At 47.3% G+C, this 13,678-nt stretch overlaps 1 protein-coding gene across 1 annotated transcript in view; it reads right to left on the bottom strand.

Moving 5' to 3' along the window:
* Window positions 1-967, bottom strand: part of LOC123761816 (papilin-like) — a 3,622-nt gene extending 2,655 nt beyond the window's left edge. The window contains exon 1 of the mRNA XM_069330228.1: window positions 169-967. Coding sequence (XP_069186329.1) covers window positions 169-967 — 799 coding nt within the window. The remainder of the gene's footprint in view (window positions 1-168) is intronic.
* Between the last annotated feature and the right edge of the window lie 12,711 nt (window positions 968-13,678).

The raw sequence follows: 13,678 nt of genomic DNA, 5'->3' as shown, positions 1-13,678 counted from the left end.
ATACAAGATGCAACAAAGGCACGATACTAAGAATGCAAAAACAAACAAATAAGGGGGTGGTTATCTCCCACTTCCGGAAGCCGGCCATTACACACAATTGGCCTGTAAAATCAAATATCTCTAATGAGGCTAACTACCACCCGGCCCCTTGTGTCGTTGATCCCACACCTGTCGTAGACCTGTCGACCTCCCACTGGTCCGTGTCTCCACACCACCTCCACACCTTCTCTGGGCACCGGTGTTGTAAGGCCATGCTAGTGTGTTCCAGGGCCATGCTAGTGTGTTCCAGGGCCATGCTAGTGTGTTCCAGGGCCATGCTAGTGTGTTCCAGGGCCATGCTAGTGTGTTCCAGGGCCATGCTAGTGTGTTCCAGGGCCATGCTAGTGTGTTCCAGGTCCATGCTAGTGTGTTCCAGGGCCATGCTAGTGTGTTCCAGGGCCATGCTAGTGTGTTCCAGGGCCATGCTAGTGTGTTCCAGGGCCATGCTAGTGTGTTCCAGGGCCATGCCAGTGTGTTCAAGGGCCATGCCAGTGTGTTCCAGGGCCATGCTAGTGTGTTCCAGGGCCATGCCAGTGTGTTCCAGGGCCATGCTAGTGTGTTCCAGGGCCATGCTAGTGTGTTCCAGGGCCATGCTAGTGTGTTCCAGGGCCATGCTAGTGTGTTCCAGGGCCATGCCAGTGTGTTCAAGGGCCATGCCAGTGTGTTCCAGGGCCATGCCAGTGTGTTCCAGGGCCATGCTAGTGTGTTCCAGGGCCATGCTAGTGTGTTCCAGGGCCATGCTAGTGTGTTCCAGGGCCATGCTAGTGTGTTCCAGGGCCATGCCAGTGTGTTCCAGGGCCATGCTAGTGTGTTCCAGGGCCATGCTAGTGTGTTCCAGGGCCATGCCAGTGTGTTCAAGGGCCATGCCAGTGTGTTCCAGGGCCATGCTAGTGTGTTCCAGGGCCATGCCAGTGTGTTCAAGGGCCATGCTAGTGTGTTCAAGGGCCACCACCAGTGTGTTCAAGGGCCATGCCAGTGTGTTCAAGGGCCATGCCAGTGTGTTCAAGGGCCATGCCAGTGTGTTCAAGGGCCACCACCAGTGTGTTCAAGGGCCATGCCAGTGTGTTCAAGGGCCACCACCAGTGTGTTCAAGGGCCACCACCAGGGTGTTCAAGGGCCACCACCAGTGTGTTCAAGGGCCATGCTAGTGTGTTCAAGGGCCACCACCAGTGTGTTCAAGGGCCATGCCAGTGTGTTCAAGGGCCATGCCAGTGTGTTCAAGGGCCATGCTAGTGTGTTCAAGGGCCATGCCAGTGTGTTCCAGGGCCATGCTAGTGTGTTCCAGGGCCATGCCAGTGTGTTCAAGGGCCATGCTAGTGTGTTCAAGGGCCACCACCAGTGTGTTCAAGGGCCATGCCAGTGTGTTCAAGGGCCATGCCAGTGTGTTCAAGGGCCATGCCAGTGTGTTCAAGGGCCACCACCTGTGTGTTCAAGGGCCACCACCAGGGTGTTCAAGGGCCACCACCAGTGTGTTCAAGGGCCATGCTAGTGTGTTCAAGGGCCACCACCAGTGTGTTCAAGGGCCATGCCAGTGTGTTCAAGGGCCATGCCAGTGTGTTCAAGGGCCATGCTAGTGTGTTCAAGGGCCATGCCAGTGTGTTCAAGGGCCATGCCAGTGTGTTCCAGGGCCATGCCAGTGTGTTCAAGGGCCATGCCAGTGTGTTCAAGGGCCATGCCAGTGTGTTCAAGGGCCATGCCAGTGTGTTCAAGGGCCATGCCAGTGTGTTCAAGGGCCATGCCAGTGTGTTGAAGGGCCATGCTAGTGTGTTGAAGGGCCATCCTAGTGTGTTCAAGGGCCATGCCAGTGTGTTCAAGGGCCACCACCAGTGTGTTCAAGGGCCACCACCAGTGTGTTCAAGGGCCACCACCAGTGTGTTCAAGGGCCACCACCAGTGTGTTCAAGGGCCACCACCAGTGTGTTCAAGGGCCACCACCAGGGTGGAGAAGCTGTCCACTGTTGCACTACTCTGGGACTCTGCCAGTTGCCATAATACTAATAATGTACCAAGAGTCATAACAACAGAACCATTCACCATAATATTATCACCACCAACAAGTCGGGTTGCTCAAACATAAACCATCAAGTATTTTATCATTAATAATGTAAATATCAACATTAACACAACCATTAATAACAATATTAAAATGACAATTTGCATCCATAAATCCTTGTTGAAAGAATAATCAGTTTAGCTTATTGCAGACGACACACACACAGCTTTGAGGCCTGGGCCATTTGTTGAGCGGTAGTTTGACAGTTTACACACAACGACTGGCAATAACTAGCGGCGTGAACGTCTCACTGGGACGACTGTTCTTAGTAACTTATCACTTCATCTCTCTCTCCAATGACCAATTACCCAGATAAATCATTTAATTATCTGCAAGCTTCTCATTTGAAACTTTATCGTCTTGATTATTTTCAATTAATTTGTTTAGTTTGTGATCTATTATGTTATTTTGATGGTTCTAACACACCATATTTAGGGAAGTAATCGCTATGGTTGATTGTGAGAGCGTCGTCTCCCTAACACCAGAACTGCTCAGTGTGAAGTCTTGCACCATCTCTGTCTCATTACCTTGTATTAACCAGGTTGTTGTACTCTTAGTAGCCATTTATATGACCATCTCTGTACGAGTGTGTGTGTACTCACCTAGTTGTGCTTGCTGGGGTTGAGCTTCGGCTATTTGGTCCCGCCTCTCAACTGGTGTACACATTCCTGAGCCTACTGGGCTCAATCATATCTACATTTGAAACTGTGTATGAAGTCAGCCTCCACCACATCACTTCCTAGTGCATTCCATTTGTTAACCACTGAAAAAATTATGGCCAAAGATTCACCACAGAAGTGGCCATCCACTATATATATTGTAACACCACTCTCTTGTATCACCACCCTAAAATGTACCACCATAATGGAACACAAAAAAATGGTTACTAATGTAAACACTACTTATCCTGAGTAACACTTCCTCATCGGTTGCACTTGATAACACTGTTATGAGCTGACATATGATGGTTACACCGGAACCAAAGGTACACTGCCAATAAGGAAATGCTAACACAGAGATTAAATACGCTGCCACCATCTGCCTTTGACCATTGAAACTATATCAAGCAACGAGGCAAGAAACATTGCTTGACTTGGAGAGTACTTTCTATGACTGTCATTAATTATGAAAACGGTTGTCAGCCACTATATCCAAAAGGCTAAGAGGATTCAACAATTGACACAGACGGGAAATTTCACGTAAGTTTATTGAGACCAAAATTATGTCAATCACCAATTATAAATCCTATCCTAACACTGGCAAAAAGTTAAGAAATTTGGACATGGAACAAAAACTCAGAGATCACACACATTACCTTAAGCTATCTGTCTCTCCCTGGCTGAGATGTTCTTCACAGCCCCGCTCTCGATCCCGGTGTACTGCACTCTGCCTTTTTTAAGTCCCTCCAGGACCTCTATATACAACCCCCACAGGGGGGAGGGGGAGATCTGCTGTTGCTACCCACCAAGAATGTACAAACACTCAAGAAATATTTCAAAAAGCTTGTTTGACATTCACCCTACACTCTTCAAGAGAGGAGTTATTAATTACGTGTGTGACTGACCTCTGACCTGGCCAAAAGGGGGAGATCCAAGGATGTTTACACATAAGAATCTGGAGTCTAATTTCCTTGCATGAAATATTACATACTTGAAACTATGCTGACTAAGACTAACCCAGGAATTTTTAATCAATATACAAGATAAACCGGAGGTCAGGCAGATGGTGGCAGCGTATTTAATCTCTGTGTTAGCATTTCCTTATTGGCAGTGTACCTTTGGTTCCGGTGTAACCATCATATGTCAGCTCATAACAGTGTTATCAAGTGCAACCGATGAGGAAGTGTTACTCAGGATAAGTAGTGTTTACATTAGTAACCATTTTTTTGTGTTCCATTATGGTGGTACATTTTAGGGTGGTGATACAAGAGAGTGGTGTTACAATATATATATATATATATATATATATATAATATATATATATATATATATATATATATATATATATATATATATATATATATATATATATATATATATATACATACATATATATATACATATATATATATATATATATATATATATATATATATATATATATATATATATATTATACTACATATTATATATAGTATTATATTATACTACTGTTATACTACATATAGTGTAGTGAGTTCTTGAAGACTCAACTCACAGTAAGTTACTGGTAAACGTTTGCCTAAATGTAAATTACAATTGTAACCATGACGCTATATGGTGAGTTATGGAGCACTCGGCCACGGGAGGGTATTAAAGCTCTTTCACAAAGTTGGCTTACAATTACAACACACATCACTGTTGTATTACGTCGTAAAATGGGCGTACAGGACCGGTAAATCATCTGTAATGTTTCATACAGTACTTTGTCTTGTGTTGGGGAGCACCGTGCGCCGTGGAGCACCGTGCGTCGTGGAGCTCCGTGCGTGGTGGAGCTCCATGCGTCGTGGAGCACCGTGCGTGGTGGAGCACCGTGCGTCGTGGAGCACCGTGCGTGGTGGAGCTCCATGCGTGGTGGAGCTCCGTGCGTCGTGGAGCACCGAGCGTCGTGGAGCACCGTGCGTCGTGGAGCACCGTGCGTGGTGGAGCACCGTGTGTCGTGGAGCACCGTGTGTCGTGGAGCACCTACGGGTGCCGCCTCCAGCAGGGGTCAGCAGTGGCCAAGAACAACACGGTAAAAGTCAGACATACACGACTAATTGTCAATTACCAGACTGTGAGCTTCGAACCCTCGTTCACAGGCCAGCCATGAACCAAACAATCTGGGAAAACCCTCCCCAGTTTTCGTTCACCAAACCTTTGCCATCAGCTTATCTACTTAAACTCTTAATTAACTAATCGTGTTCTTCATAATATTCTAATTTACATTCACAATGCATCTAATTAGCAACAATTTGCAAATGTGTAAAGTTTGAGGCGAATATAGGGAGTGAACGAAGAACTGTTGAATACTTGTGCGGCCGTAAGTGGGCCTGGAAAAGCAACAATCGACACACTGGATCGTTACGACCCAGCTAATGATGTGGGTCCCACCACCAGCCCACTACCAGCCAGCCCACCACCACCCTCCAGCCCACCACCACCAGCCAGTCCACCACCAGCCAGCCCACCACCACCACCAGCCCACTACCAGCCAGCCCACCACCACCAGCCAGCCCACCACCACCAGCCAGCCCACCACCACCCTCCAGCCCACCACCCTCCAGCCCACCACCACCAGCCAGTCCACCACCAGCCAGCCCACCACCACCACCAGCCCACTACCAGCCAGCCCACCACGAGCCACACCACCACCACCACCAGCCCACCACCACCACCAGCCCTCCCTCCCTCCCAACACAATACCCTCCTGGAATCTTTGTTTTCTTTTTAACTAAATTACAGAAACGTATATAAAGTGAGAGACAAAAGAGGAGAGGGTGTGAAGCAGCAGGCGGCGAGTCTCGGGACGCCCACCAATGGACCACTGTCCTCTGGCGGCGGGAAGACAAGCACAGGAAAATGGGTGAAACAAAGAGTGAAAAAGACTCAGCAACAGAGTGTAGGGAAGATTAGGAGAGTCCTCCGGACAGAGAGTAGAGTCCGCCGGACAGAGAGTAGAGTCCGCCGGACAGAGAGTAGAGTCCGCCGGATAGACAGTAGAGTTCCGCGGGACGGGGCGGGACAGTAAAGAGAGTCTGCCAGAGTTTGGTGTTAGCTATGGTGATCGTAATGACCGGTGTGGTAGTGGGAGACATTACACTTACCGCAGTACTGTAATTGGTGGCGGGAGACTGGAAATGAGGCCCAGGTGAACACAGGTGGGGCGAGGAGCACCGCTGGAACTCTACCGTCCCTGGTGACAGCCAGGTGAACACACAGCTTCACTGGTGACAGCCAGGTGAACACACAGCTTCACTGGTGACAGCCAGGTGAACACACAGCTTCACTGGTAACAGCTAGGTGAACACAGCTTCACTGGTGACAGCCAGGTGAACACAGCTTCACTGGTGACAGCCAGGTGAAGACAGCTTCACTGGTGACAGCCAGGTGAACACAGCGTCACTGGTGACAGCCAGGTGAACACAGCGTCACTGGTGACAGCTAGGTGAACACAGCTTCACTGGTGACAGCCAGGTGAACACAGCTTCACTGGTGACAGCCAGGTGAACACAGCGTCACTGGTGACAGCCAGGTGAACACAGCGTCACTGGTGACAGCCAGGTGAACACACAGCTTCACTGGTGACAGCCAGGTGAACACACAGCTTCACTGGTGACAGCCAGGTGAACACAGCGTCACTGGTGACAGCCAGGTGAACACACAGCTTCACTGGTGACAGCCAGGTGAACACACAGCTTCACTGGTGACAGCCAGGTGAACACAGCGTCACTGGTGACAGCCAGGTGAACACACAGCTTCACTGGTGACAGCCAGGTGAACACACAGCTTCACTGGTGACAGCCAGGTGAACACACAGCTTCACTGGTGACAGCCAGGTGAACACAGCGTCACTGGTGACAGCCAGGTGAACACAGCGTCACTGGTGACAGCCAGGTGAACACACAGCTTCACTGGTGACAGCCAGGTGAACACAGCGTCACTGGTGACAGCCAGGTGAACACAGCGTCACTGGTGACGGTTATCTTGAGATGATTTCGGGGCTTAGTGTCCCCTCAGCCCATTCCTCGACCAGGCCTCCTTTTTGTTACACATCCCCAGGAAGCAGCCCGTAGCAGCTGTCTAACTCCCTGGTACCTTTTTACTGCTAGATGAACAGGTGCATCAGGGTGAAAGAAACTCTGCCCATTTGTTTCCGCCACAACCAGGGATCGAACCCGGAACCTTAGGACTACGAATCCCAAGCGCTGTCCACTCAGCTGTCAGGCGCCTGTGGTGAAGGGTAGGGAAGGTGGTGAAGGGTAGGGAAGGTGGTGAAGGGTAGGGAAGGTGGTGAAGGGTAGGGAAGGTGGTGAAGGGTAGGGAAGGTGGTGAACAGGAGGGCAAAAGAACATTTCACTTTTAAAAACTGATTGCTACGTTGTTATACCAGCTTTGGGACCGTGTTACGGGGCACTTATTTAAATTATTCCTACCACGATCCGCCCATGTTGGACACGTACCCGACAGCAATTACTGCGTGAAATTGGGTGAGGCTAGCCCCAAGGGTCTGGAATACAACCTTGAATGGACAGTTAGACAGACATTTTAATGTATAGATAAAGATATATATATATATATATATATATATATATATATATATATATATATATATATATATTACTGTTCATAATTTATAAATATTATTAGTATTTTTATCACTACTATTAACATTTGTATTAGTGTTGTTGTAGCTAATATGATGTAAGACTTGTAATTATTACATGAAGGTAATGAGCAAGTAGTTGAGCGCTTGTTAGCATTACTGGCATTACCCCAGGCGAGTCCCACCTGTTTACTGAAGGTGTTAATGGCTTCACAAGGGGCCAATTAAGACTCGTTTACTGACTGCCGACAGTTAAGTCATTAGTGGAGGTCTGAGAGATGTCTTGAAGCACTTACATTATTTATGGTATAATATAGGAACGATCCTGTTAGTGGTTTAGGGTGATAATTAGAAGGACCTGGTTACCTGCCTTACCTTGTCGGCCCCTTCAACACTTCCATTTATTTTGGTTTTGTTTTCAACTTGGTTAATGTTTAGGCTTATATTGACTTGATAATGGTCGGTGTTATTGTGTATTGGTGGACCTCTAGCTTCCCCACCACCACGTGACTACAACTTCCCCACCACCACGTGACAACACCCCCACAACTTCCCCACCACCACGTGACTACAACCCCACAACTTCCCCACCACCACGTGACTACAACCCCACAACTTCCCCACCACCACGTGACAACACCCCCACAACTTCCCCACCACCACGTGACTACAACCCCACAACTTCCCCACCACCACGTGACAACACCCCCACAACTTCCCCACCACCACGTGACTACAACCCCACAACTTCCCCGCCACCACGTGACAACAACCCCACAACTTCCCCCCCCACTACGTGATTACAACCCTACAACCTCCCCGCCACAACGTGACTACAACCCCCACAACTTCCCCACCACCACGTGACAACCCCCCCACAACTTCCCCGCCACCACGTGACTACAACCCCACAACTTCCCCACCACCACGTGACAACCCCCCCACAACTTCCCCGCCACCACGTGACTACAACCCCACAACTTCCCCACCCTGTAAGTGGGTGGAGGAGGAGGTAAACAAGCCCCAGGAGCCAGCATCTTCACAACAATAAACACCACAGTGAACTAAGAGGTCAAACAATAAAAGAAAGCAATGTTTACATTTGTTCGTTACCAGGTAAGGGTTTTATTATTGTTATGGAGCGACCTTCCTTCCTGGCCCTCGCCCCTTCAGAGCTTCACATACACTTTACTGAACTTTTTACACCACACCTAATTTACCTTGTAATAAAGTAAAGGTACAAAAAATAGTTTGACCTCGTGACCTCTCCTTATCAATTATATCTCTTTTGTGAAACCTATTTTTTGTACCGCCTGTGTTTGATTGTGATTATATGGCATTATATGTCGTTAAGTTGGTTCTTTAACTCCGGTGGGAACCATCTAGTGTCTGATTGTCTCAGTCTTTATCATCTGTCTCTCTCTCTATACTCTCACAGCTATTCATGTTTCTCTTTCTCCTTAGTAATCTCATTCTATCTTATTTTTTCTTTTCTTTTCTCTTTTCCTTTCCATTAGTAAATTTTGCTAGGATTGTGTGTCTAAGTGTGTGAGTGTATCTTTTTTTTTTTAAGTCCTATCATGAATGGCAATGTACATACCAAAACAATTTTCAGAATCGGGATTCAGCTCCCGTGCCCTGCCTTCACAACTGATGGTCGTCAAGCGCAATGATTCCCAACCCTATAGGTAATAGCGGGTTACCTATTGCATGCCCGCTAATATTTCGCTCCACTAGTTAACTGCTCTTACACAGATCAAGCATTTCCTCACGTCCCTGTTGCCCAATTGTAACTTCCATACATGTCCTCTCGCTCTGTACCGGCTCAAACTTTTTTGTATCTCTGTTCTACTGATTCCCTTGGGTATAATATATGTCTGGATCATGTCTGCTCTAGTTCTCCTTTCACTGTCGTTAAAGTTAGTTCCCTCAGCCTGTCCCCGTAGCTCAGTATCTCCGTCACTTCTGGCACAAGTTTTATAGTAAACCTTTGTAATTTATCAATCTTTGTTTTGTGTTTTTTGAGGTTGAGTCTTCGTGCTGGTGCTGTACACTGCAGCAGTGGTTGAACATGTGTTGTATGAAGAGCTTTGAATGCATCTTTGTCCAGGCTCCTGATGTTTGCAGCTCAGCATATGCTACTACTGTGATGCTACGTTTGTGTGCCTCCGGAGATATCTTCCCAGTTATATCTATTCTAAGATACTTTTCTTTCGCTGAGCCGAGTAAGTTCCTTCATTTCAATATGCGTTGTTTTTCTGATATCCTGGCCTCTCTTTCCATTCTCATAGTCTTGCAATTATCTAGGTCGAAGTCTATTAGCCATTTGTCCGACCATGCTAACACCTTATCCTGCTCGCCACCCTTTACATCATGGGTAACAGGGTTCTACTCATTAACAGTATCTCACGCCTATCTCACGTCAGTTATTCCGACCAGATTCTCTTGCGTCTAACCAAGTGATTCCCAAACGAATTACAGTAATTACCTCTTTTTCGTATGGTTTCCTTATTACTGGCCCCTACACTCAGTAAAGACCCCCTGGTAGCCTCTGGGATCATAACCTGTACATTGCCTCAACTTATGGTAAGTTATATATTGCAAAAAAGTCCCCCCAGGGGGCCATGACCCCCAGTTTGGGAACCAGTGGTCAAGTCTGTACACCAACCTTTTTCGTGGCAAATGGGGTGAATACTGTCTGACAATCTAATACAGCGGTGCTCAACATTGTTTTGTCCCATGTACCCTTTTGTCCCATGTACCCTTTTTCTCCGTATGTCAGAATGCAATTCCTTTATTTACATGACTGACCCAGAAATTGCATTTCAAATAATACAAGTTAAATATTTATCTTTGCTTTTATTTTAATATGTGACTTACAGTAAAGAGATGTTCTGTAGATTATATACAATCTGTAGAATTGTAGTTTGTAGGAAGATCAATATTCTCACTGAGTCTGAGGTCCCAACTTTTCTTCTGAAACATAAAGTTTTCTCCCTGGCGGGTATTCATCCCTGGATAAGAACCTTTGATGTAATAACATCCAATCTACCCACCCTTCCCATTCTTCTTTGATCTCAATCATTCCGTCGTAAAACTCAGATATGTTTGACAAACATGATTTCCTTTCTCAGAACCCGTGTTTGTGCTTTGATTTAAGTTCATGTTAGGACTCTGGTGTGTAGTTGTTTGTCCCCTGCCTGTTATGTTCCTCCACCACTGTCTCCAGTGATCCACTTGCAAGGATCTTCAGCATCTTACATTAGGATCCAAGGCGACATCCTGTCAGATCCCACAACCTTTGCTTCTTCAAGGACGGTGTATGGAGTCTGGCTCCACCACTTCACTAGTCCGTGTATGAAGTCTGGCTCCACCACTACACTAGTCCGTGTATGAAGTCTGGCTCCATCACTACACTAGTCCGTGTATGGAGTCTGGCTCCACCACTACACTGTCCGTGTATGGAGTCTGGCTCCACCACTTCACTAGTCCGTGTATGAAGTCTGGCTCCACCACTTCACTAGTCCGTGTATGAAGTCTGGCTCCACCACTTCACTAGTCCGTGTATGGAGTCTGGCTCCACCACTACACAGTCCGTGTATGAAGTCTGGCTCCACCACTTCACTAGTCCGTGTATGAAGTCTGGCTCCACCACTTCACTAGTCCGTGTATGGAGTCTGGCTCCACCACTTCACTAGTCCGTGTATGAAGTCTGGCTCCACCACTACACTAGTCCGTGTATGAAGTCTGGCTCCACCACTACACTAGTCCGTGTATGAAGTCTGGCTCCACCACTACACTAGTCCGTGTATGGAGTCTGGCTCCACCACTTCACTAGTCCGTGTATGAAGTCTGGCTCCACCACTACACTAGTCCGTGTATGGAGTCTGGCTCCACCACTACACTAGTCCGTGTATGGAGTCTGGCTCCACCACTACACTGTCCGTGTATGGAGTCTGGCTCCACCACTACACTGTCCGTGTATGGAGTCTGGCTCCACCACTACACTGTCCGTGTATGAAGTCTGGCTCCACCACTACACAGTCCGTGTACTTCACATTCCGGTTCATTCTACTGCTTCAATCCTTTACGCTTAAGAAGTTTTTAACTGTCATGCAATTTTTCATTGTTTACTATGACGATTGTTCTGAGGATCTTATACTTCGTAATCATGTCTTGTTGATTCTCAGCTGTTGTGACGTTCACTGCTAATGCCTACTCTTTAAGCTCACGGCTGTCAGTTACGAAACAAGTTTGATGGTGGCCAGCATCTGAAAAATTACCGAATATCTTTGTTTGCTGAAGATGAATGTCTCCATGCGCTGCATACTTCAGAACTGGTGTGACATACGTGGTGCACAACACGATCAATCGTTCCTTGTTTAGATTTCCTATTTCATGAAACACTAATGTTATGCAGATCATGAGTATCATGAATGCCTCAGACGATAAAGAGAGAGAGAGAGAGAGAGAGAGAGAGAGAGAGAGAGAGAGAGAGAGAGAGAGAGAGAGAGAGAGAGAGAGAGAGAGAGAGAGAGAGAGAGAGAGAAAGAGAGTTCAGCAGGTGTAAGTCTTCAGTGATAACTTCTAAGTGCGAGAAAAAGCCCCTGAGGTACAGCTAGAGTGATGATCTCATCTCCACAAAGGAGTAAAAATCCTTCCCCATTCCTCCCCTAAAGCCCCCCCCCCCTCTCTCTCTCTCTCTCTCTCTCTCTCTCTCTTTCTTTAATATTGTCTCATATTTTCCTCATTATTCTCACCTATAAGATACTCGATCATTATTTACACCTTGCATTCCTAATGTCATTCTCATTTTCATCCCCTTGCTCACGTCTTTCCTCATTGTCATCACCACGTGGTCTTTCTCATTAACTTTAGCTTCACTTGTCCCTCATAATGGTGGAGTTTAGCTTCACTTGCCCCTCATAATGGTCGCGTTTAGCTTCACTTGTCCCTCATAATGGTCGCGTTTAGCTTCACCTTCCACGTTTGGTGTTCAGAAACAGGTGTGTGAGGAAGCAGCTGACCGACCCCCCCCCTCCCCCAGGTGTGGGGTCCAGCCAGGAACGAACACTGGCCTCTCCTTATCTTAGAGGGGGGGGGGTGTAGAGGGGGTGTGGGCGGTAGAAGGGGGGGGGAGGAAGGAGAGGTTTTGTAAATTATGGGAGAAAAGGGTTGGCAAGAGTGAGAAGTGAATGGGTGAAAATGAACGGTACAAACAGACAGAGAGGGAGGAAGAGACGGAGAGGGACCAGGTGAAAAAAAAGTCATAAGAATAGTAAGAATATAAATGATTGACGGAGTGAGTTGAGCAAAAAATTCAGTGGTGGGAGAGAGAGAGAGAGAGAAAGAGAGAGAGAGAGAGAGAGAGAGAGAGAGAGAGAGAGAGAGAGAGAGAGAGAGAGAGAGAGAGAGAGAAGAATAGAAGAGATAAGAAACGTGTAGAAGACAGGAAGAAATGTTAATGGTGCATAAGAAAGATATCTGTACGGCACTTTCCCGCCAACACCTGCACACAGATGCACTGACCCCAGGAATGTCTCCCTCTCCCATACCTCTCTTTCTCTCCCACTCCCCCTCCCACTCTCCCTCACACTCTCTGGCAAGAAACAATTAAAATCTTTATCTACTGAGCGGGTGTGTGCGGGGGAAGGCTGGCCGGGTTTCCCACATAAATTACCCACAACTCAGCCAAACCAAAGCAGGAAACATCAGCAAAAACGCCTGAGGTGATTACCTTAACGTCGACACTGAGAGTGGGATGAGCGCGCCCTTGACGGAGGAGGGTCACGCCTGGTGGAGGAAAGTAGGGATGTGAGGGAGGAAAGTAGGGATGTAAGGGAGGAAAGTAGGGAAGTGAGGGAGGAAAGTAGGGATGTGAGGGATGTTAATGGGTGGAGTATACCTGTGATGAGTTCTGGGAGTTCTTCTACTCCCCAAGCCCGGCCTAGGGCCAGGCTTTTCTTGTGATAACTTGATCTTGGGGGCTGTTGCTTGGAGCGGCCCGCAGGCCAACATATCCATTACAGCCCGGCTGGTCCGCCACTTACTGCAGGAACTTATCTAATTGTTTCTTGAGCATTTCTAGTTTTGTTGCGTCAATATCTCTTATATTTGCTGGAGGATAATGAAGGGGCGCGGACCGCTGATGTTTATACTGTGTTCTCTGATTGTGTCTATAGCACCCTTACTCTTCTCTTGGTCTATTTTGTATTTCCTACCATTTCCTTCGCTCCAATATGTTGCTGCTATTGTGCTATGCACGCTAGGAACCTGGCCTTCCAGTACCTTTCATGTATATATT

This window comes from Procambarus clarkii, chromosome 24 (genome assembly GCF_040958095.1).
Source record: "Procambarus clarkii isolate CNS0578487 chromosome 24, FALCON_Pclarkii_2.0, whole genome shotgun sequence".
Classification (NCBI taxonomy): Eukaryota; Metazoa; Arthropoda; class Malacostraca; order Decapoda; family Cambaridae; genus Procambarus; species Procambarus clarkii.
This window is presented reverse-complemented; position numbering and strand designations above follow the sequence as displayed.